The sequence below is a fragment of the Oncorhynchus nerka genome, linkage group LG7, assembly GCF_034236695.1.
Source record: "Oncorhynchus nerka isolate Pitt River linkage group LG7, Oner_Uvic_2.0, whole genome shotgun sequence".
Lineage (NCBI taxonomy): Eukaryota > Metazoa > Chordata > Actinopteri > Salmoniformes > Salmonidae > Oncorhynchus > Oncorhynchus nerka.
In genome coordinates, this window is record NC_088402.1 from 82,358,990 (window position 1) to 82,384,847 (window position 25,858).

At 46.1% G+C, this 25,858-nt stretch overlaps 1 protein-coding gene across 1 annotated transcript in view; it reads right to left on the reverse strand.

The window, feature by feature from the left end:
* The window catches only part of LOC115132510 (uncharacterized), a 153,024-nt gene that overhangs the window by 104,379 nt on the left and 22,787 nt on the right, over window positions 1–25,858 (reverse strand). The window contains exon 2 of the mRNA XM_065021095.1: window positions 15,470–16,764. Within this exon, the coding sequence (XP_064877167.1) occupies window positions 15,470–16,252 (783 nt within the window). The 5' untranslated portion in view covers window positions 16,253–16,764. The remainder of the gene's footprint in view (window positions 1–15,469; window positions 16,765–25,858) is intronic.

The following is a 25,858-nucleotide window of genomic DNA, read 5'->3' on the forward strand; positions in this document are numbered from 1 at the left end:
AGTCAGCGGGGAAACAACCCCACTTCATTTGGACTGTGAGGGGCCTCTCCATTCCTCCTCTACATGACCATAAATAGACAACAGTTTTAGCAGTGGTGGAAAAAGTACCCAATTGTCATACTTGAGCAAAAGTTAAAGAGACCTTAACAGAAAATAACTCAAGTAAAAGTGAAAGTCACCCAGTAAAATACTACTTGAGGAAAAGTCTAAAACTATTTGATTTTAAATATACTTAAGTATCAAAAGTAAAAGTAAAAGTTTAAATTCCATATATATGGCAAACTAGATTCCACAATTGTCTTGTTTTTTTAATATACCGATAGTCAGGGGCACACTTCAACAGTCAGACATAATTTACAAACAAAGCGTTTGTGTTTAGTGAGTCCACCAGATCAGAGGCAGTAGGGGCAACCAGGGATGTTCTCTTGATAAGTGCGTGAATTGGACCATTTTCCTGTCCTGTTAAGCATTCAAAATGTAACAAATACTTTTGGGTGTCAGGAAAAAAATATAGATTATTTTCTTTAGGAATGTAGTGAAGTAAAAAATAAATGTAAAGTACAGATACCAAAAAAACTACTTAAGTAGTACTTTAAAGTATTTTTACTTAATTACTTTACACCACTGAATTTAAGATACACCTCCTATTGATAGGTTTATCTACTATAAACTAACAGAGACCGATTCAAGACCAAGACCGGAGGCGTGACCGAGTCAAGACCGGGAGGGGGACGAGAGGTCGTCACCATTAGAGTTCAAAATGTCCAGTATTTCAGAACATATGATCTTATGAAATATGAACACAGACACTAGGCTGGGTGCTGCGCGCATGTCAATATATTTCACGTGCTTTTCGATTGTGTCGGCTACTTTGTGCATGATTTATCTATTGTATTACATAATTAATAAGTCAAATACCTCCACTACACTACTTTGATACACAACAAAACAAATTAAGAAGTGAGTATAGGCAATGCCCACTGAAAAAAAACTGGGTTTATGCAGTTGAAGTCGGAAGTTTACATACATTTAGGTTGGAGTCATTAAAACTCGTTTTTCAGCCACTCCACAAATGTCTTGTTAACAAAGTAAAGTTTTGGCAAGTCGGTTAGGACATCTACTTTGTGCATGCTTGACAACATGGGAAAATCAAAAGAAATCAGCCAAAGACCTCAGAAAAAAAAATCTGGTTTATCCTTGGGAGCAATTTCCAAACACCTGAAGGTACCACGTTCATTTGTACAAACAATAGTACGCAAGTATAAACACCATGGGACCACACAGCCGTCATACCGCTCAGGAAGGAGACGCGTTCTGTCTCCTAGATTTAACATATTTTGGTGAGAAAAGTGCAAATCAATCCCAGAACAACAGCAAAGGACCCTGTGAAGACGCTGGAGGAAACAGGTACAAAAGTATCTATATCAACAGTAAAACGAGTCCTATATCGACATAACCTGAAAGGCCGCTCATCAAGGTGGAACAAACTCCCTCACGACGCCAGGACAGCGGAGTCAATCACCACCTTCCGGAGACACCTGAAACCCCACCTCTTTAAGGAATACCTAGGATAGGATAAAGTAATCCCCCCCCTTAAAAGACCTAGATGCACTATTGTAAAGTGGCTGTTCCACTGGATGTCATAAGGTGAAAGCACCAATTTGTAAGTCGCTCTGGATAAGAGCGTCTGCTAAATGACTTAAATGTAAATGTAAATGAAGAAGCCACTGCTCTAAAAACCGCCATAAAAAGCCAGACTACGGTGTGCAACTGTACATGGGGACAAAGATTGTACTTTTTGGAGAAATGTCCTCTGGCCTGATGACACAAAAATAGAACTGTTTGGGCATAATGACCATCATTATGTTTGGAGGAAAAAGGGGGAGGCTTGCAAGCCGAAGAACACCATCCCAACCGTGAAGCCCGGGAGGGGCAGCATCATGTTGTGTGCTTTGCTGCAGGAGGGACTGGTGCACTTCACAAAATAGATGGCATCACGAGGAGGGGAAATTATGGGGATATATTGAAGCAACATCTCAAGACACCAGTCAGGAAGTTAAAGCTCGTCGAAAATGGGTCTTCCAAATGGACAATGACCCAAAGCATACTTCCAAAGTTGTGGCAAAATGGCTTAAGGACAACAAAGTCAACATATTGGAGTGGCCATCACAAAGCCCTGACCTCAATCCCATAGAAAATGTGTGGGCAGAACTGAAAAAGCATGTGCGAGCAAGGAGGCCTAGAAACCTGACTCAGTTACACCAGCTCTGTCAGGAGGAATGGGCCAAAATTCACCCAACTTATTGTGGGAAGCTTGTGGAAGGCTACCTGAAACGTTTGACCCAAGTGAAACAATTTAAAGGCAATGCTACCAAATACTAATTGAGTGTATGTAAACTTCTGACCCACTGGGAATGTGATGAAAGAAATAAAAGCTGAAATAAATCATTCTCTCTACTATTATTCTGACATTTCACATTCTTAAAATAAAGTGGTGATCCTAACTGACCTAAGACAGTGAATTTTTACTAGGATTAAATGTCAGGAATTGTGAAAAACGGAGTTGAAATGTACTTGGCTACGGTGTATGTAAACGTCCGACTTCCGCAAGGCCCTCCAGTGAGTGGTGTACGGTGCCTGAGGAAGGCACGCAGCATGATCAAGGACCCCACACACCGCAGCCATGAACTCCCTTACCGTCTGGCAGACAGTATCGGAGCAAGAGGTCCGATACCAACAAGCTCAGAGACCGTTTCTATCTACAAGCCATCAGACCGCTGAACACTTGAACTGTACTGACCACCTGCATTGACTTGCCGCCCCATAAAGGGATACTTCGGGATTTTGCCAATGAGGCACTTTATCTACTTCCCCAGAGTCAGATGATATGTGGATACCATTTTTCTGTCTCTGTATCCAGTATGGAAATGGTATCCATGAGTTCATTTGACTCTGGGGAATTAAATAAAGAGCTTCAATGGCAAAATCCCAAAGTATCCCTTTAAGGGGTGGCAAGTCAATACAGGTGGTCAGTCCAGTTCAAGTGTTCAGCAATTAAATAATTGCCAAAATCCCAAAGTATCCATTAACACACACATCACAACTGCTGCTACCATATTCTTATTTATTATTGCTAAATACTGCAACATTTTCACACTTGCCACCCAATCCACCCTACCCCAAAACATGTGTAAATAATAAACTATTCAGCAACAAAGGTTAAAGGCTAACAAAATGAACCACCAAAACTCGTATTGACTGTATGTCTCTTTAGTGTGAACTACCGGTTGTCTCTGAACCAGTCAACCCCTAAATGGTAGTCCTATGGGATTATCATGACAATGATCTTTGAATCCTACAGCGTAATCCAGTATAACCCAATAGTGTCTCCTCTCCCCTTCAGAGGGTCTGCCTGACTGAACAGACATGATAACACCGCCTGTACTGGAACTAACAAGGGGTTTCGGACCTTGTTTCTCCCAACCGGACTACTATGGCCCTTTCCCCCTGACCGGACTACTATGGCCCTTTTCCCCTGACCGGACTACTATGGCCCTTTTCCCCTGACCGGACTACTATGGCCCTTTTCCCCTGACCGGACTACTATGGCCCTTTCCCCCTGACCGGACTACTATGGCCCTTTTCCCCCTGACCGGACTACTCTGGCCCTTTTCCCCTGACCGGACTACTATGGCCCTTTTCCCCTGACCGGACTACTATGGCCCTTTTCCCCTGACCGGACTACTATGGCCCTTTTACCCTGACCGGACTACTATGGCCCTTTTCCCCCTGACCGGACTACTATGGCCCTTTTCCCCTGACTGGACTACTATGGCCCTTTTCCCCTGACCGGACTACTATGGCCCTTTTCCCCCTGACCGGACTACTATGGCCCTTTTCCCCTGACTGGACTACTATGGCCCTTTTCCCCTGACCGGACTACTATGGCCCTTTTCCCCTGACCGGACTACTATGGCCCTTTCCCCCTGACCGGTCTACAATGGCCCTTTTCCCCCTGACCGGACTACTATGGCCCTTTTCCCCCTGACCGGACTACTTTGGCCCTTTCCCCTCGACCGGACTACTATGGCCCTTTCCCCTCGACCGGACTACTATGGCCCTTTCCCCCTGACCGGACTACTTTGGCCCTTTTCCCTCGACCTGACTACTTTGGCCCTTTTCCCCCTGACCTGACTACTTTGGCCCTTTCCCCCTGACTGGACTACTATGGCCCTTTCCCCTCGACCGGACTACTATGGCCCTTTCCCCTCGACCGGACTACTATGGCCCTTTCCCCCTGACCAGACTACAATGGCCCTTTTCCCTCGACCTGACTACAATGGCCCTTTTCCCTCGACCTGACTACAATGGCCCTTTCCCCCTGACCGGACTACTATGGCCCTTTTCCCTCGACCTGACTACAATGGCCCTTTTCCCTCGACCTGACTACAATGGCCCTTTTCCCTCGACCTGACTACTATGGCCCTTTTCCCCCTGACTGGACTACTATGGCCCTTTTCCCCCTGACTGGACTACTATGGCCCTTTTCCCCCTGACTGGACTACTATGGCCCTTTTCCCCCTGACTGGACTACTATGGCCCTTTCCCCCTGACCAGACTACAATGGCCCTTTTCCCTCGACCTGACTACTTTGGCCCTTTTCCACCTGACCTGACTACTTTGGCCCTTTCCCCCTGACCGGACTACTATGGCCCTTTTCCCTCGACCTGACTACAATGGCCCTTTTCCCTCGACCTGACTACAATGGCCCTTTTCCCCTGACCGGACTACTATGGCCCTTTCCCCCTGACTGGACTACTTTGGCCCTTTCCCCCTGACCGGACTACTATGGCCCTTTCCCCCTGACTGGACTACTATGGCCCTTTCCCCCTGACTGGACTACTTTGGCCCTTTCCCCCTGACCGGACTACTATGGCCCTTTCCCCCTGACTGGACTACTTTGGCCCTTTCCCCCTGACCGGACTACTATGGCCCTTTTCCCTCGACCTGACTACAATGGCCCTTTTCCCTCAACCTGACTACAATGGCCCTTTTCCCTCGACCTGACTACTATGGCCCTTTTCCCCCTGACTGGACTACTATGGCCCTTTTCCCCCTGACTGGACTACTATGGCCCTTTTCCCCCTGACTGGACTACTATGGCCCTTTTCCCCCTGACTGGACTACTATGGCCCTTTCCCCCTGACCAGACTACAATGGCCCTTTTCCCTCGACCTGACTACAATGGCCCTTTTCCACCTGACCTGACTACTTTGGCCCTTTCCCCCTGACCGGACTACTATGGCCCTTTCCCCTCGACCGGACTACTATGGCCCTTTCCCCCTGACCAGACTACAATGGCCCTTTTCCCTCGACCTGACTACAATGGCCCTTTTCCCCTGACCGGACTACTATGGCCCTTTCCCCCTGACTGGACTACTTTGGCCCTTTCCCCCTGACCGGACTACTATGGCCCTTTCCCCTCGACCGGACTACTATGGCCCTTTCCCCTGACCAGACTACAATGGCCCTTTTCCCCTGACTGGACTACTATGGCCCTTTCCCCTGACCGGACTACTATGGCCCTTTCCCCTGACCGACTACTATGGCCCTTTTCCCCTGACCGACTACTATGGCCCTTTCCCCCTGACCGGACTACTATGGCCCTTTTCCCCTGACCGGACTACTATGGCCCTTTTCCCTGACCGGACTACTATGGCCCTTTTCCCCTGACCGGACTACTATGGCCCTTTTCCCCTGACCGGACTACTATGGCCTACAATGGCTTTTCCCCCTGACCGGACTACTATGGCCCTTTCCCCTCGACCGGACTACTATGGCCCTTTCCCCCTGACCAGACTACAATGGCCCTTTTCCCTCGACCTGACTACAATGGCCCTTTTCCCTCGACCTGACTACAATGGCCCTTTCCCCCTGACCTGACTACTTTGGCCCTTTCCCCCTGACTGGACTACTATGGCCCTTTCCCCTCGACCGGACTACTATGGCCCTTTCCCCCTGACCAGACTACAATGGCCCTTTTCCCTCGACCTGACTACAATGGCCCTTTTCCCTCGACCTGACTACAATGGCCCTTTCCCCCTGACCGGACTACTATGGCCCTTTTCCCTCGACCTGACTACAATGGCCCTTTTCCCTCGACCTGACTACAATGGCCCTTTTCCCTCGACCTGACTACTATGGCCCTTTTCCCCCTGACTGGACTACTATGGCCCTTTTCCCCCTGACTGGACTACTATGGCCCTTTTCCCCTGACTGGACTACTATGGCCCTTTCCCCCTGACCAGACTACAATGGCCCTTTTCCCTCGACCTGACTACTTTGGCCCTTTTCCACCTGACCTGACTACTTTGGCCCTTTCCCCCTGACCGGACTACTATGGCCCTTTCCCCCTGACCGGACTACTATGGCCCTTTCCCCTCGACCGGACTACAATGGCCCTTTTCCCTCGACCTGACTACAATGGCCCTTTTCCCTCGACCTGACTACAATGGCCCTTTTCCCCTGACCGGACTACTATGGCCCTTTTCCCCTGACCGGACTACTATGGCCCTTTCCCCCTGACTGGACTACTTTGGCCCTTTCCCCCTGACCGGACTACTATGGCCCTTTCCCCTCGACCGGACTACTATGGCCCTTTCCCCCTGACCAGACTACAATGGCCCTTTTCCCCCTGACTGGACTACTATGGCCCTTTCCCCCTGACCGGACTACTATGGCCCTTTCCCCCTGACCGGACTACTATGGCCCTTTTCCCCCTGACCGGACTACTATGGCCCTTTCCCCTGACCGGACTACTATGGCCCTTTTCCCCTGACCGGACTACTATGGCCCTTTTCCCCTGACCGGACTACTATGGCCCTTTTCCCCCTGACCGGACTACTATGGCCCTTTTCCCCCTGACCGGACTACTATGGCCCTTTTCCCCCTGACCGGACTACTATGGCCCTTTTCCCCTGACCGGACTACTATGGCCCTTTTCCCCCTGACCGGACTACTATGGCCCTTTTCCCTCGACTGGACTACAATGGCCCTTTTCCCCCTGACTGGACTACAATGGCCCTTTCCCCCTGACTGGACTACAATGGCCCTTTCCCCCTGACTGGACTACAATGGCCCTTTCCCCCTGACCGGACTACTATGGCCCTTTTCCCCTGACCGGACTACTATGGCCCTTTTCCCCCTGACCGGACTACTATGGCCCTTTTCCCTCGACTGGACTACAATGGCCCTTTTCCCCCTCACTGGACTACAATGGCCCTTTCCCCCTGACTGGACTACAATGGCCCTTTCCCCCTGACCGGACTACAATGGCCCTTTTAGATTAAAAAAAATATGTGAAGTAAATCTGCCTTTCTTCCACATCAGATTGACACTTTTCTGTGCTATTATATTATCTTGTTGTGGTTGTTTGACCTTTGATCTTTGTCTTTAATCCAATAGAGTGTCTCCTCTCCCCGCAGGGTCTGAGCTGAGTGAACACATGATAATGCCACCTTTAACTAACCTTGTTGTCCCTAATCTAAAGCACCCAGAATCCAATCTCGATTAGAGAGTCTGTCCCAGAAATACCATGTTTCCCCCAACTGAAGCCTTGGATGGTGTGTGTATGCATGTGTGTGTATGCATGTGTGTTTGTGTATGCATGTGTGTGTGTATGCATGTGTGTGTGTGTATGCATGTGTGTGTGTGTGTGTGTATGCATGTGTGTGTGTGTATGCATGTGTGTTTGTGTATGCATGTGTGAGCTCTATGTGTGGGTATGTGTATGAGTGCCTGTGTGTGCGTGTGCGTGTGTGTGTGTGTGTGTGTGTGTGTGTGTGTGTGTGTGTGTGTGTGTGTGTGTTCGAGAGAGAAAGAGAGAAAGAGAGAGAGAGCATTAGCACCTCTGTGTGTGGACATGACATAAATACTAAGGTGAATCCTCAGGAGGCCAGGCTTCCCTGGCTGGTTGTGGTTTCTAAGAAGACACTTTAAATCACTCCCACATCCCTAACGATTGTCTCATAGCAACCTTTTACTGCGGTAAAGCGTCCCTAAGCAACCCCTTTCTTCAGTAAAGCGAACCTAAAAGCCGTTCCATCTCCTCTCTGGTCGGAACGGAAGATGGTGGAAGCGGATGTTTTGTTTGAAACTGATGGCGTGTCGAGTAGATATAATAGTGAGGAGAAATAGATTCCAGTGTAGAATCCAAATTTACATACGTATTCAGACCCTTACACAGTACTTTGTTGAAGCACCTTTGGCAGTGACTATAGCATAGAGTCTTCTTGGGTATGACGCTACAAGCTTGGCACACCTGTATTTGGGGAGTTTCTCCTATTGTTCTCCGCAGATCTCTTAAGATATGTCAGGTTGGATGGGGAGCGTTGGTGTACAATCTGGGGTTTGGCTGGGCTACTCAAGGACATTCAGAGACTTGTCCCGAAGCCACTCCTGTGTTGTATTGGCTGTGTGCTTAGGGTCATTGTCCTGTTGGAAGGTGAACCTTCGCCCCAGTCTAAGGTCCTGAGTGCTCTGGAGCAGGTTTTCATCAAGGATCTCTCTGTACTCTGCTCCGTTCATCTTTGCCTCAATCCTGACTAGTCTCCTAGTCCCTGCCACTGAAAAACATCCCCACAGCATGATGCTACCACCACCATGCTTCACTGCAGGGATGGTGCCAGGTTTCCTCCAGATGTGACGCTTGCCATTCAGGCCAAAGAGTTCAATATTGGTTTCATCAGACCAGAGAATCTTGTTTCTCCAAGCAAACTGTCATGTGCTTTTTACTGAGGAGTGGCTTCCGTCTGGCCACTCTACCATAACGTCCTGATTGGATGAGTGCTGCAGAGATTGTTGTCTTTCTGGAAGGTTCTCCCATCTCCACAGAGGAACTTTAGAGCTCTGAGTGACCATCGGGTTCTTAGTCACCTCCTTGACCAAGGCCCTTCTCCCCCGATTGCTCAGTTTGGCCGGGTGCCCAGATCTATGAAGAGCCATGGTGGTTCCAAACTTCTTTCATGGAAGAATGATGGAGGCCACTGTGTTCTTGAGGACCTTCAATGCTGCAAAAATGTTTTGGTACCCTTCCCTAGATCTGTACCGCAACACAATCCTGTCTCGGAGCTCTACAGACAATCCCTTCGACCTCATGGATTGGTTTTTGCTCTGACATGCACTGTCAACTGTGGGACCTTATATAGACAAGTGTGCGCCTTCCCAAATCATGTCCAATCAATTGAATGTACTACAGGTGGACTCCAATCAAGTTGTAGAAACATCTCAAGGATGATCAATGGGAACAGGATGCACCTGAGCTCAATTTCGAGTGTCATAGCAAAGGGTCTGAATACTTAAGTAAATAAGGTATTTCTGTTTTTTTGTTTGAACAAATTTGCAAAAATGTCTAAAAACCTGTGCTGGCTTCATCATTATGGGGTATTGTGTGTAGATTCCTGAGGATTTGAAAAATATTTTTGATTAATTTTAGAATAAGGCTGTACCGTAACAAAATGTGGAAAAAGTCAAGGGGTCTGAATACTTTCCAAAGGCACGGGAGGAATATCATATGCCAGCTGAGGCGAAATGCTGCAATTGTGGTGGAAAACATGCAACGAATTCCTGAAGTGCCCTTTTATGGTGAAGGAGACAGAGGTGACAAGAGTAAGGGCTGTCTAGTGTGTCTCCTAGGTGGAGAAAGTGTGAAGAATTTTCCTCGTTCACTACCCGTACAGTAGATGGCAGCATGCACCTAGAAACATTTGTTTGCGGACCATCATAAAACCAGAAAAGAAGAAGACTGGTCGGAACCAGTCGTACCTGGATAGGTTACTCTCTAGGCTACACTAGCTCCATCCAGCTGTCCCTCGCCTGGCTGTCTGGCTCATTCTAAACACACACACACACACACACACACACACACACACACACACACAGTCACACACTCTCGGACACTGATACATTCCCACACAGGGTGGATTGAGTGGATTTGGGTGGATTGGATGGATTTTGGGGTGGACTGGGTCGATTTTGGTGGATTTGATGGATTTGGGGTGGATTGGGTGGTTGGGGTGGATTTGGGGTGGATTGGGTAGACTGGGTGAATTTGGGCTGGATTTGGTGGACTGGGAGGATTTGGGCTAGATTGGGTAGACTGGGTGGATTTGGTCTGGATTGGGTAGACTGGAGGATTTGGGCTGGGTTGGGTAGACTGAGTGGATTTGGGCTGTATTAGGGTGGATTTGTTGGATTGGGTGGAATGGGTGGTTTTGGTGGAATGGGTGGTTTGGGTGGATTTGGGCTAGATTGGGTCAGGCCGGTGTGGGCTCAATGGGCTGACAGGAGAAGAGAGGGTTGGGGTGAGCAAGCCAGTGGGGTGGGTTTTTGGGGTTTCTACCCTAGTCCAGACCGCCCCAGACCAGTTAGTTGTGCTGTCTGTGCAGGGTTTTTGTTCCCGCCTGACAGGCACCCACTGTAATTAACTCCCTGGATCACTCTGTATACTCACTCTCGCAGACAAAGAGGGAGGGAGGGAGGGAGGAGAGGGGGAGGGAGGGAAAGAGAGGGCTAGCGAGAGAGGTGTGAGAGTGTGGCACACACACAAATCCAACCATGTGTGTGTGTGTGCATTAGCCAGACTGCCACTCTCTGGGAGTCATGCCATGTTAATCCTCTATTTGGCTCATCAGTCTCTAACTCTCTCTCCATCCCTCCCTTCCTCCCACGCTCTCCCTCTCTCACTTCATCTCTCTCATTTTAAACACTTTTCATAAGGTGGAAAAGGCCTAGAGCATGTTTGCAAATCCAAGATCAAGAACACTGTTTTCATTACTTTAGATAAGGGCCAATGCAGAGTTCATACAATCATAGTGCAGGTTTCCTTCTCTGGTGGTACAATAAACATGTTACTACCAAAGTAAATGGTACACACTAGTACTACTGCCTCAGTAAGTCTCTGGTTGAGGATGTCTGGCTTTCCTAAGTGCTTAGGTATGTTTGGCTGCTGCTGACTGCCTTTGATGGTGTGACCAGTTGGAGTGGTAAGTGATCTAAACCAGAGCGGTCGGTTGGCTGGTGGGACTGATTTACGGTAAGAGCAGAGCTGGTGGTCATAGCTCTACAAGCAGTCTAGTGGTAACACCCGATGTGATTTACGGTAAGAGCAGTAGGGACAGAGCTGAAAGGTGGAAGGATACAGAGGTTGTTATGTGTAGAGCCCCGTGCTCTAGTGGTCTAATGGTAACACAGTTCACATAACACAGTTCACATAGCACACATAAATATCTGTCTGTCGCCCCAGGAGACGGGACATCAATCCTCCCTACTGGGTCTCCTCTCCTCATTCATCTACCCCTCTACTTCAATACTGTCTGAATAAAACATTACAAATATTTGAAAACGCAGTGCTGTTATTAAACAGGGAAATCGAGCTAAAGGCTAGAGGGGAGCAATGGAGGTGGTTAGTCTTAGTGCTCTAACACAATTGCATTTCAATTCGTTCAATTCAAGAAGTAAACTGAAATTTCAATTCCAAACAATTTGCTTCATTACTTTTCAATTAAGGAAAATGAAATGGAATTGACCCATAGGGCTCTGGTCAAAAGTAGTGCACTACACAAGGAATAGGGTGCCATTTGAAAGAGAGTTTGGACACAGATGCTATGTAGCATTAGCTCCACAGCCAACACCTACCACAGCCGTGGTAGACTAGCCTACTAGCCTTTCTACACAGTCGTGGTAGACTAGCCTACTAGCCTTTCTACACAGCCGTGGTAGACTAGCCTACTAGCCTTTCTACACAGTCGTGGTAGACTAGCCTACTAGCCTTTCTACACAGTCGTGGTAGACTAGCCTACTAGCCTTTCTACACAGTCGTGGTACACTAGCCTACTAGCCTTTCTACACAGCCGTGGTAGACTAGCCTACTAGCCTTTCTACACAGTCGTGGTAGACTAGCCTACTAGCCTTTCTACACAGTCGTGGTAGACTAGCCTACTAGCCTTTCTACACAGCCGTGGTAGACTAGCCTACTAGCCTTTCTACACAGCCGTGGTAGACTAGCCTACTAGCCTTTCTACACAGTCGTGGTAGACTAGCCTACTAGCCTTTCTACACAGTCGTGGTAGACTAGCCTACTAGCCTTTCTACACAGCCGTGGTAGACTAGCCTACTAGCCTTTCTACACAGTCGTGGTACACTAGCCTACTAGCCTTTCTACACAGTCGCCTTCTACACAGTCATGTAGACTAGCCTACTAGCCTTTCTACACAGTCGTAGCCTTCTAGCCTTTCTAGACAGTCGTAGCCTACTAGCCTTTCTACACAGTCGTGGTAGACTAGCCTTCTAGCCTTTCTACACAGTCGTGGTAGACTAGCCTACTAGCCTTTCTACACAGTCGTGGTAGACTAGCCTACTAGCCTTTCTACACAGTCGTGGTAGACTAGCCTACTAGCCTTTCTACACAGTCGTGGTAGACTAGCCTACTAGCCTTTCTACACAGTCGTGGTAGACTAGCCTACTAGCCTTTCTACACAGTCATGGTAGACTAGCCTACTAGCCTTTCTACACAGTCGTGGTAGACTAGCCTACTAGCCTTTCTACACAGTCGTGGTAGACTAGCCTACTAGCCTTTCTACACAGTCGTGGTAGACTAGCCTACTAGCCTTTCTACACAGTCGTGGTAGACTAGCCTACTAGCCTTTCTACACAGCCGTGGTAGACTAGCCTACTAGCCTTTCTACACAGTCGTGGTAGACTAGCCTACTAGCCTTTCTACACAGTCGTGGTAGACTAGCCTACTAGCCTTTCTACACAGCCGTGGTAGACTAGCCTACCTGACATGATGACTCCTTGCTGTCCCCAGTCCACCTGGCCATGCTGCTGCTCCAGTTTCAACTGTTCTGCCTTACTATTATTCAACCATGCTGGTCATTTATGAACATTTGAACATCTTGGCCACGTTCTGTTATAATCTCCACACAGCCAGAAGAGGACTGGCCACCCCACATATGCTCTCTCTAATTCTCTTTCTTTCTCTCTCTCTCGGAGGACCTGAGCCCTAGGACCGTGCCCCAGGACTACCTGACATGATGACTCCTTGCTGTCCCCAGTCCACCTGACTGTGCTGCTGCTCCAGTTTCAACTGTTCTGCCTTATTATTATTCGACCATGCTGGTCATTTATGAACATTTTAACATCTTGGTCATGTTCTGTTATAATCTCTACCCGGCACAGCCAGAAGAGGACTGGCCACCCCACATAGCCTGGTTCCTCTCTAGGTTTCTTCCTAGGTTTTGGCCTTTCTAGGGAGTTTTTCCTAGCCACCGTGCTTTTACACCTGCATTGTTTGCTGTTTGGGGTTTTAGGCTGGGTTTCTGTACAGCACTTTGAGATATCAGCTGATGTACGAAGGGCTATATAAATAAATTTGATTTGATTTGATTTGATACTAGCCTTTCTACACAGTCGTGGTACACTAGCCTACTAGCCTTTCTACACAGTCGTGGAAGACTAGCCTACTGGCCTTTCTACACAGTCGTGGTAGACTAGCCTACTAGCCTTTCTACACAGTCGTGGTAGACTAGCCTACTAGCCTTTCTACACAGCCGTGGTAGACTAGCCTACTAGCCTTTCTACACAGTCGTGGTAGACTAGCCTACTAGCCTTTCTACACAGCCGTGGTAGACTAGCCTACTAGCCTTTCTACACAGTCGTGGTACACTAGCCTACTAGCCTTTCTACACAGTCGTGGTAGACTAGCCTACTAGCCTTTCTACACAGTCGTGGTAGACTAGCCTACTAGCCTTTCTACACAGTCGTGGTAGACTAGCCTACTAGCCTTTCTACACAGTCGTGGTAGACTAGCCTACTAGTCTTTCTACACAGTCGTGGTACACTAGCCTACTAGCCTTTCTACACAGTCGTGGTACACTAGCCTACTTGCCTTTCTACACAGTCGTGGTAGACTAGCCTACTAGCCTTTCTACACAGCCGAGGTAGACTAGCCTACTAGCCTTTCCACACAATCGTGGTAGACTAGCCTACTAGCCTTTTTACACAATCGTGGTAGACTAGCCTACTAGCCTTTCCACACAGTCGTGGTAGACTAGCCTACTAGCCTTTCTACACAGCCGTGGTAGACTAGCCTACTAGCCTTTTCACACAGTCGTGGTAGACTAGCCTACTAGTCTTTCCACACAGTCGTAGTAGACTAGCCTACTAGCCTTTCACCTGTACCTACTACTATATCATGCATTTTTCATGTGTTCCTGAGTGCAGCAAAAGTACACCCCCCCCCCCCCCCCTTTCTCTCTGTCTCTCTGTCTCGCTCTCTCTCTGTCTCTCTCTCTCTCTTTCTGTTTCCAATGTGCTGCTGCGAGTCTGAATCTCAGACTGAATAGTTAGCAGACAACAGGCTGAGATTATCCCAGGGAAGAGAGAAGCTCCTGAGAAGACTTGGGAAGCATGTAGGTCTGTGTGTGTGTGTGTGTGTGTGTGTGTGTGTGTGTGTGTGTGTGTGTGTGTGTGTGTGTGTGTGTGTGTGTGTGTGTGTGCGGGTCCTGGGAAGATTTCAACTGACTTGAAGTCATGCATTATGGTGTGTGTAATTTAATACAAAAGTAATAGCTATAGATTTTCCAAACAGACCAGTAAAATCAGCACAATATATTGTTGCCATTGATTAGTACTACCTCCCTACACCTTCCATGCCATTACCTCTAGAGACCACTCACATGTAATTAACATACTTACTCACTGTTGCAATAAACCAGAAATCAAACCGTGGCATAAATAAAACTGAGCCGAACCAAACCAAGCTGTACTGATCTGGCCTGCATAAAACTGAGCCGAACCAAACCAAGCTGTACTGATCTGGTCTGCATAAAACTGAGCCGAACCAAACCAAGCTGTACTGATCTGGCCTGCATAAAACTGAGCCGAACCAAACCAAGCTGTACTGATCTGGCCTGCATAAAACTGAGCCGAACCAAACCAAGCTGTACTGATCTGGTCTGCATAAAACTGAGCCGAACCAAACCAAGCTGTACTGATCTGGCCTGCATAAAACTGAGCCGAACCAAACCAAGCTGTACTGATCTGGCCTGCATAAAACTGAGCCGAACCAAACCAAGCTGTACTGATCTGGCCTGCATAAAACTGAGCCGAACCAAACCAAGCTGTACTGATCTGGCCTGCATAAAACTGGGCCGAACCAAACCAAGCTGTACTGATCTGGTCTGCATAAAACTGAGCCGAACCAAACCAAGCTGTACTGATCTGGCCTGCATAAAACTGAGCCGAACCAAACCAAGCTGTACTGAGCTTGTCTGCATATGCATCCATCATACTTGCTGGAGGCGTGCTGAAAATAACATATCCAAGGCAGTACAATTTGTTTTGGGTCGGCACAATGTCTGAAAAGTGTCTAGCCTCGAGAGAACTAGAAAGAGAGAGTATTGATCTTTACCTGTAGTTCGCACCAGGCCACCTCCACCCAGGTCTCAGTGTCTAGGCCTTTGTAAACGGTCTTAAAGGCTCCCCTCCCCAGCTCAATGTCAAACTTCAGAAACCTCCCCCCCGGCGAGGTGGCCACAGCCTTCATCTCTGCCTCCTCCTCCTGCTCCCTGTCCCTCTCCTTCCCCGTCTGGGCAGGGGCGGAGGAGGGAGCGTCCTTGGCCCCGGGGTCCTGGGTGGTGCTGGGGCTGGATGGGTCATGGTGAGCGGTGTCGTGTCCTAGGGCTGCGGAAGCTGAGGCGGCGGTGGCGGTAGAGGCCTGGGCCCCGGTGAGGGTGAAGACTGAATCCAGGTGGGGGGCGGAGTGGGACACCTCTGGGGGGTCTGCCGCTACCTCGTCCTCCTCCTCGCAGATCTCCACACTCTTCCTGAAGAAACGCTTCTCTCTCCTCAGCCTCGGCCCGTGACCTCCTGACCCTGAAGCCACCACGGTCGCAGCCGGGGATGAGGGTGTGGAGAGAGACACAGGTCTAAACGGAGGTATCTCCTCTTCCTTAACATCTCTGTCCTCCATTTCTCCTCGCCCTCCTCTACTTCCGCCTCCTCTTGGTCCTTCTCCTGTATCCCTACCCTCGGCGGCTCTCCTCTCCTGAGCCTGGGAGGAGGGGAAGTCAGAGGGGGTACTTTGCGTCCTTTCCCTCCTGCCATCCTCCTGCTCCGTCTCCTCCTCTCGCGCTCCATCAGTTTTCTCTGAGGAGTCCTCTGTCCCCGTGGGTTCTCCAGGGTCCGTCGCCATGGGGATGCACCTCCTGCTCCCCGTCCTCTCCTCCTCCGACCCTCTGGTTCTTGTTCAGTCCCCGTCTCTCCTCTCTTTCTGTGGTCCTCTTCTTACCCACCTTCTAGGTTCTCTGGCTGCTGTTGTTCCAGTGTTGCTGGTGACTACGGGGTTGGGCCCTGCCACTAGAGGCTCCCGTCCTCCTCTCTCCTTTCTTTAGAGTCTTTACAGAGGCATAAAGAGGATGAGCAGCACAGTGCTTCTTATCTCCACTCCGTCCTAGCTTTCTGTCCTTACTTTCTTTCTCTCCATCTCCTAAAGTGCATACCCTTTCCTGTGCACCTTACCAAGGGGACTAAAGTCAATAGGCACCTCAATAAAGCCTCGCCTCAGCCAACCTTACTATATACACACGCTGAGGCAGAAGAAAGTGTTTAATGTCTCTGGGAAAGAGAGGGAAGCTAGGGCCTCTTCCTCCTCTTATAGATAATCTTCTCTGTCAAAGTCTTAAGGTGAATCTCCTCAGGTAAATCCTGTGAAGAAAACAAACAAACACATTAGTATTCAGCAGGCTAGTATAGCGACATGCGAATAACTTTCCACTGTTCAAGTCATATTCAAATCATTCATTTCCAAGAACACCAGTTTCAGTTTGATGTTTGAGATTGTTTTTGTTTGATGTTCTGGGTATGATGGTGAGGTCAGTGGGGGACTGCACAGAGGGAGGATCTGAGAATAATCAAAGTTCTCAGCTATATCCTGGTACTATATTCCTTTCCACAGTCAGTCCTGTCTGTCAAAGAATGCCTGCTCACAATGTGTAAAATCCTATCAAATCAAATTGTTCTTATTAATGGAGAAATGTTCATACACTCCTCAGAGGAATGGTTTCCTCATTTTGAATGTAACTTATTCCTAATAGGACACTTTAAACACTGCCTAGCTAGCACCGATTTATGCTGTTACTCCCAGGCATTTCCCCAGTGTCTGTTCCATCTCAAGTGTTGATTGCCTTCTAAAAAAGGCAATATTCTGCAATGTATTTTCTATTTCTGCAGTTTGTGCCGTAGCTAGTAGCAAAATGTTATCTTCTAAATTGCTACAATCCTTAATTTGCCAGCCAGCCGATACAGACTGTTTCTTTCAGTTTCAACCCTCATAAGTCTGCTGAAGAAAGTCTCCAGTAATAGGATGCTGGATAACGCAGATGGCATCAAGACTGTCAGGTGATTCATTCATTTTGGATTGGGGTGGCAGGGTAGCCTAGTGGTTAGAGCGTTGGACTAGTAACCGCAAGGTTGCAAGTTCAAACCCCCGAGCTGACAAGGTACTGTCGTTCTGCCCCTGAACAGGCAGTTAACCCACTGTTCCTAGGCCGTCATTGAAAATAAGAATTTGTTCTTAAATGACTTGCCTAGTTAAATAAAGGTAAAATAAAATGCTACAAGCTGCCCATGTGTGTATGGTGAGATGTGAGATAATGTAGGTCTACTCTGAGGAAAGGAACCATTAAAATCTGTTCATCAAAAACCCTGAAGACAGGGCCGGTTAAGCAAAGTTTTCTACAGCCCAGCACACCTAAAAAGTGTTCATACTTCATAGACTTCATAGACTAAGGAATCTGTCATATTGTATAGTTTCACTTTGAGTTTGTCATCAATCAGAATTTAGTGAGTGTGTTGCAATTTTAGTTGTGTTTGGTGGGGACCAATGGTGGAGACCATTAGTCAATACAGCGGTACTAAATCCTGTTCTGATGATTAAAAATGGATGATTCAGTACTATGGACCATTCATTCCTTCATTATTCATTCATGAGCAGAGGGATGCTCTTAGCGATCTGTCAACTCTTAGTGATATCTGTCAACTCGTACTTGTAGCTACTCTATTACACAGTAAAAGCCTTTTCGTCTTGGTAAGCAACTCCAGTGTAGATTTGGCCTTGTGTTTTAGGTTATTGCCCTGCTGAAAGATTATTGCCCTGCTGAAAGGTTATTGCCCTGCTGAAAGATTATTGCCCTGCTGAAAGATTATTGCCCTGCTGAAAGGTTATTGCCCTGCTGAAAGATTATTGCCCTGCTGAAAGATTATTGCCCTGCTGAATCTGTTGGAAAGCAGACTGAACTATTTTGCTTGTACTTAGCTCTTTTCCGTTACTTTTTATAAATAAAAAAACTCCCTAGTCCTTGCTGATGACAAGCATACCCATAACGTGATGCAGCCACCACCATGCTTGAAAATATGAAGACTGGTACTCTGTGATTTGTTGTATTGGAATTGCCCCAAACATAAAGCTTTGTATTCAGGACATAAAGTTAATTTCTTTGCCACATTTTTTGCAGTTTTACTTTCGTGTATTATTGCAAACAGGAATGCTTGTTTTGGAATATTTGTATTCTGAACAGGCTTCCTTATTTTTTACTTAGGTTAGTATTGTGGAGTAATGACAATGTTGTTGATCCATCCTCAGTTTTCAATCACAGCCATTAATCTCTGTAACTATTTTAAAGTCATCATTGGCCTCATGGTGTAATCCTTGAGCGGTTTCCTTCCTCTCCTGCAACTGAGTTAGGAAGGACGCCTGTATCTTTCTTGTGACAGGGTGTATTAATACACCGTCCAAAAGCTCAATTCATAACCTCACCATGCTCAAAGGGATATTCAATGTCTGCTTTTTTTACCCATATACCAATAGGTGCCCTTCTTTGCGAAGCATTGGAAAACGTCCCTGGATCTGTCTTTGAAATTCACTACTCGACTGAGGGAACTTACAGATAATTGTATGTGTGGTGTACAGAGATGATGTAGTCATTAAAAATAATAATTTTAAACACTATTATTACACACAGAGTGAGTCCATGAAACTTATTATGTGACTTAAGCACATTTTATTCCTGAACGTATTTAGACCATAACAAAAGGGTTGAATACTTTGTTAATACATTTCAGCTTTTTATTTTTTATTAATTTGCACACATTTCGAAGAACATAATTCCACTTTGACAAAATGGGGTATTGTGCGAAGGCCAGTGAAACAAAATCTAAATTTAATCCATTTTAAATTCAGGCTGTAACACAACAAAATGGGGAAAAAGTCAGAGGGTGTGAATACATTCTGAAGGCACTGTACATTACTACTTAGACCCATACAGTACAGTAATACATTGCAAGCTCCTCCATCTGTGGCCTACATTAAGGCTATAGTCTGTTTACAGAATGAGGATTGAGACAAAGATGAAAGGTAGACACTATAACTATAAAGAGCACAAACTCTATTCTGTCTGTAGATACATGTCATAGAGGTACTGTAGGTCCAGCTGCTGTCTAGTCAGGTAGCTACAGTAATAGTATTCCAAACCTCTCAATTGACTTATACCTCTTTCACATTACAGTGCTAACCTGAACTTTTCTCTTTGCCCTTTCCTGTCCTTTGACCTTATCAATTGATGTGACCACAAACAAGGGAAAGGAACCAGAGTGGAGACAAACATATTATATAGGACAGACATTAGCCTGGTCCCAGATCTGTTTGTGCTATCTTACCAACTCCTATGGTCATTGAAAATTAATTGGACATGACAGCACAAAAAGATCTGGGACCAGACAGTGGGGAATGGGGACAGACATTATATAAGTGAGTCTATAAATGAGACAGACATGGGTCGATAGGTAAGGCCTCAGCAGGAAATAGGTGACACGGGAGAATATCTCCTTTAAACAAGAGCTTATTCCCCAGTGTCCCCAGGGCAAGGAGTTCCCATGGAACAGAGTTATCACAGTGCATCAAACACATTCACACTGACACAGCCCATCCCTCTCTCCCTCACAGTCACTGACTCTCTCCTACACACACATTTACAGACACGCAAGCACACACACAGACATGTATACATGCACACGCATAAACATACACACACACACACACACACACACACACACACACACACACACACACACACACACACACACACACACACACACACACACACACACACATATTGAATTTCAAGCACAGATTCAACTACAAAGAGCAAGGAGCTTATCGAAAGCCTCAAAGAGAACGGCAGTGATTGGTAGATGGGTAAGAATAACAAATCAGCCATTGAATATGTCATTAAGCATGGTCAAGATAATAATTATGCTGTGGATTATGTATTAAACCACCCAGACACATCAAAGATCTAGTCGTCCTTCTGAACTGAGCTGCAGGACAGGAAGGAAACTGCTTAGGGATGTCACCATGAGGCCATTGGTAATTTTAAAACGGTTACAAAGTTCAACGGCTGAGACAGGAGAAAACTGAGGATGGATCAACAACATTGTAGTGACTCCACAATAATGACCTAAATTGACAGATAGAAAAGAATGATAGAAATAATCCAAACATGCATCAAAGCACAGAAGTAATACTGCAAAAAAACACAGCAAAGGAATACACTTTTTGGCCTGAATGCAAAGCCTTATGTTTGGGGCAAATTCAACACAAAACATCACAGTGTAACAGCTTCCTTATTTTCAAGCTTGGTGGTGGCTGCATCCTGGTATAGGTATGCTTGACATCGGCAAAAGCTTAGGAAAAATTCTAGAGGAAAACCTGCTTCAGTCTGCTTTTATACCAGGAATTCACCATTCAGTGGACAATAGCTTACAACACAAAGCCAAATATACACTGTAGTTGCTTACCAAGAACACAGTGAATGTTCCCGATTGGCCTAGTTACAGTTTTGACTTAAACCTGCTTGAAAATCTATGGACTTGAACATTTCTGTCTAGCCATGATCCCCAACCCCTTGACAGAGCTTGTAGAATTTTGAAAAGAATAATGGGAAAATATTGCACAATCCATGTGTGCAAAGATTTTATAGACTTTCCCAAGAAGACTCATAGCTGTAATCTGAGGCTGGCACTAAGACAGCATTGAATGAGCTGTATTCTGCCATAAGAAAACAAGAAAACGCTCACCCAGAGGAGGCGCTCCTAGTAGCTGGGGACTTTAATGCAGGGAAACTTACATCCGTTTACCAAATTTCTATCAGCATGTTGTGACGACCCTCCCACTCTGTCTGCCGTATTCTCTCTGTTATTTCCTTATTAGGATGCTGGTGGGCGGAGTTGGGAGGGTCGTCAGCTACATGGGAAACACCTGGGCCCGGTGTCTCCCAGGATAAATACACCACTTCCCCATTCATGGAGGAGACTCTCTCCATGCAGACACCCTTTGTAGATTGTGTTGTGGTTCTTGGTGGCCGTTTGTTTGTTTGTTTGCTTTGACACCTTTCATCACCCTGCATTATCACATTCATGCATGCAAAACACTCACTTACACTACTGATTACTGATTACACACACCATTGTATATTATACTTAGTTGCTTTAGGTAATAAATACATATTTTGCTACTCCTTATCTCCACGTTGTCTCCCTTTGTTACGGGCTTTGAGCCGGTTCGTGACAATGTTAAATGTGAAACCAGAGGAAAAAACACTGGACCATCTTTATTCCACACACAGAGACGCATACAAAGCTCTCCCTCACCCTCCATTTGGCAAATCTGACCATAATTCTATCCTCCTGATTCCTGCTTACAAGCAAAAATTAAAGCAGGAAGCACCAGTGACTCGATCAATAAAAAAGTGGTCAGATGAAGTAGATACTAAGCTACAGAATTGTTAGCACAGACTGGAATATGTTCTGGGATTCCTCCAATGGCATTGAGGAGTACACCACATCTGTCATTGGCTTCATCAATAAGTGCATCGATGACGTCGTCCCCACAGTGACCGTACGTACATATCCCAACCAGAAGCCATGGATTACAGGCAACATCCGTACTGAGCTAAAGGCTAGAGCTGCCGCTTTCAAGGAGCGGGACTCTAACCCGAAAGCTTATAAGAAATCCAGCTATGCCCTCTGACAAACCATCAAACAGACAAAGCATCAATACAGGACTAAGATCGAATCGCACTACACCAGCTCTGATGCTCGTCGGATGTGGCAGGGCTTGCAAACCATTACCATCCCTGTCCGATTCTGTAAAACCAACATGTTTTAAGCAGACCACCATAGTGACTGTGCCCAAGAACACTAAGGTAACCTGCCTTAATGACTACCAACCGGTAGTACTCACATCTGTAGCCATGAAGTGCTGGTCATGGCTCACATCAACACCCTTATTCCAGAAACCCTAGACCCACTCCAATTTGCATACCGCCCCAACAGATCCACAGATGATGCAATCACTATTACACTCCACACTGCCCTTTCTAGAGGTCGACCGATTAATCAGAATGGCCGATTAATTAGGGACGATTTCAAGTTTTCATAACAATCGAAAATCGGTATTTTTGGGCGCCTATTATGCCTAATTAAAAAGAAATTACACATTTATTTAATCTTTATTTAACTAGGCAAGTCAGTTAAGAACACAATCTTATTTTCAATGACGGCCTAGGAACGGTGTGTTAACTGCCTCGTTCAAGGGCAGAACGATAGATTTTCACCTTGTCAGCTCAGGGATCCAAATTCGCAACCTTACAGTTAACTAGTCCGACGCAATAACGACTTGCCTCTCTCTCGTTGCACTCCACAAGGAGACTGCCTGTTCCGCAAATGCAGTAAGCCAAGGTATGTTGCTAGCTAGCATTAAACTTATCTTATAAAAAACAATCAATCAATCATAATCACTAGTTAACTACACATGGTTGATGATATTACTAGATATTATCTAGCGTGTCCTGCATTGCATATAATCTGACTGAGCATACAAGCATACAAGTATCTAAGTATCTGACTGAGCGGTGCTAGGCAGACGCAGGCGCGTAAACATTCATTCAAACAGCATTTTCGTGTGTTTTGCCAGCAGCTCTTCGTTGTGCGTCAAGCATTGCGCTGTTTATGAATTCAAGCCTATCAACTCCCGAGATGAGGCTGGTGTAACCGAAGTGAAATGGCTAGCTAGTTAGCGCGCGCTAATAGCGTTTCAAACGTCACTCGCTCTGAGCTTGTGGTTGTTCCCCTTGCTCTGCATGGGTAATGCTGCTTCGAGGGTGGCTGTTGTCGTTGGGTTCCTGGTTCGAGCCCAGGGAGGAGCGAGGAGAGGGATGGAAGCTATACTGTTACACTGGCAATACTAAAGAGCCTATAAGAACATTCAATAGTCAAAGGTTAATGAAATACAAATGGTATAGAGGGAAATAGTCCTATAATTCCTATAATAACTACAACCTAAAACTTCTTACCTGGGAATATTGAAGACTCATGTTAAAAGGAACCACAAGCTTTCATATGTTCTCATGTTCTGAGCAAGGAACTTAAACGTTAGCTTTCTTACATAGCACATATTGCACTTTTACTTTCTTCTCCAGCACTTTGTTTTTGCATTATTTAAACCAAATTGAACATGTTTCATTATTTATTTGAGGCTAAATTGATTTTATTGATATATTATATTAAGTTAAAATAAGTGTTGGATCCCCCGAGCTGACAATGTGAAAATCTGTCGTTCTGCCCCGAACAAGGCAGTTAACCCACCGTTCCTAGGTCATTGAAAATAAGAATGTGTTCTTAACTGACTTGCCTAGTTCAATAAAGATTAAATAAAGGTGTAAAAAATATTAATATATGTTTTTTTTTTTATATTCCAAATCGGTGCCCAAAAATACCGATTTTCGATTGTTATGAAAACTTGAAATCGTCCCTAATTAATCGGACATTCCGATTAATCGGTCGACCTCTAATACACACACAACTGTACCATACGTGCGTGCACACAAACACATGTCCTCTTTAAAAAAAATAACAAATCCTCGGAAATTACCTCCCAAATTGGCAGCAAATATGATAAATATCAGTGGTCATAAGAGATAAGGATAACAAACAAAATACTGCTTAGACAAAGCCTGGTTTTGGGAGGCTTTGTATGGTGTGTGTCCCAAATGGCAACATATTTCCTAAATAGTGCACTACTTTTTACCAGGGCCCTGCTCAAAAGGAGTGCACTATATAGGAAATAGTGTGCATAGGTCTCTGGTCTAAAGTAGTGCACTATATAGGGAATATGTTGCCATTTGGATCGTAGACCCTGTGTTTTTGTGTGAAGGCACATGTTCACAATCACATCATGTCACTGCTGGTCTGAATCTCATCCATTCAGCCTTGCAGTAATGGAGTTACATCAAGTAGGCCTACATGTAATGAGATCTGAACATCCAGCTGTGTTCTGCCTCCCTGTCCCTCCAGGCCCTTTATGGATCATATAGGTGTGTACACTTGACATGCAGCCTAATATATATATATTTTTTTAATGCACAGCAGAAATCATCATGACTCTTTCAGTTGATTATTACGAATCGTTTACAATTTGCCAATTACTGCTCAGTTCCATTTAACCCCAAACTTCTCTATGAAACTGGAACTCAAAGTAGATTTTCTTTTTACAGTCTACTGCAAACATGACAAACTAGCTACAGTAAAATGTGTCACGTGGTAACCCCATACTTCTCTAATGAAACATGAACTCAAAGTTTGAAAACGTAGTTAATGTACAGGCTAATGCAAGCATGGGAAACTAAATTCCATCACACAATTTAGGCTACCACAGTCTCCATCACATAGTACACCATGGACATGGACAACAGAGGGTCCCTCTGTACCACAGAGTCGCTGCACTGCAAACATAACAAACACTGTGCTCCCGCTTTCCCTCTCTTCCTTCTTTTTCATCCCTCCCTTCATGGGCATACACACATTAATCCCCTGGGACTGAACAACTTCTGGTGATTTAGTCAGGCGGACAAAGGAGGAGCCTGGGGAATGGGGTGCGTGCCAGTGTGTGTTTGTGTTTCACTGTGTGCGTGGTCGTGCATGTGTGTGTTGGGGGTGGGATGCAGTGTGTGTGTGTGTGTGTGTGTGTGTGTGTGTGTGTGTGTGTGTGTGTGTGTGTGTGTGTGGACAGAAAGGGAATGAGAGTGGAGAGAGGGGACATCAAGGTTCCAAATTGAAAGAGAGAGAGAGAGAGAGAGCGCGAGAGAGGGAGAGATATTTAGAGAAAAAGAGCGGCAGGTGAGCGTTGGGTCAGTAACCAAAAAGTTGCTGGTTCAAATCCATGAACCGACTTGGTGAAAAATCTGTTGATATGCCCTTGAGAAAGAAGCAATGGGGCTGGCTGGTTTGAAGGGGTGGGAAAAATGTTGCGTGAAAGAGAACAAGAGAGAAATGAAGGGGGGGTGGCACAGACAAAAAAGGGGGTTGTGGGGGATTCTCCCTGATTAAATATGCCAGTGTTTGTGTGAATGAAAGCAGTGACTATAGCTACATTTCGGCTTGAACAAAAACAACTACTGTTTGCACAGGGATGAATAGGACAGAGAACATGAGAAAAAGAGAGGAATGAGAGTGGATGGATTGGGGATAGAGAAAAATGACTGGAGCTATTTGATTCCATTAGCATAGTAATATTTCTATAGGCTGAGTGGCTGGTTGTGTTTGAATACCCATACTAGTGTACTAAATATTATACAAGAAAAAAAAGTTTTATAATATGTGAAATTTGTAGAAATAGTACTCGGAAGGCGCCATCCAATGCCCGCCAGTCATTCATTTTGGTACAGCGCGTCAATTTATCTCATTA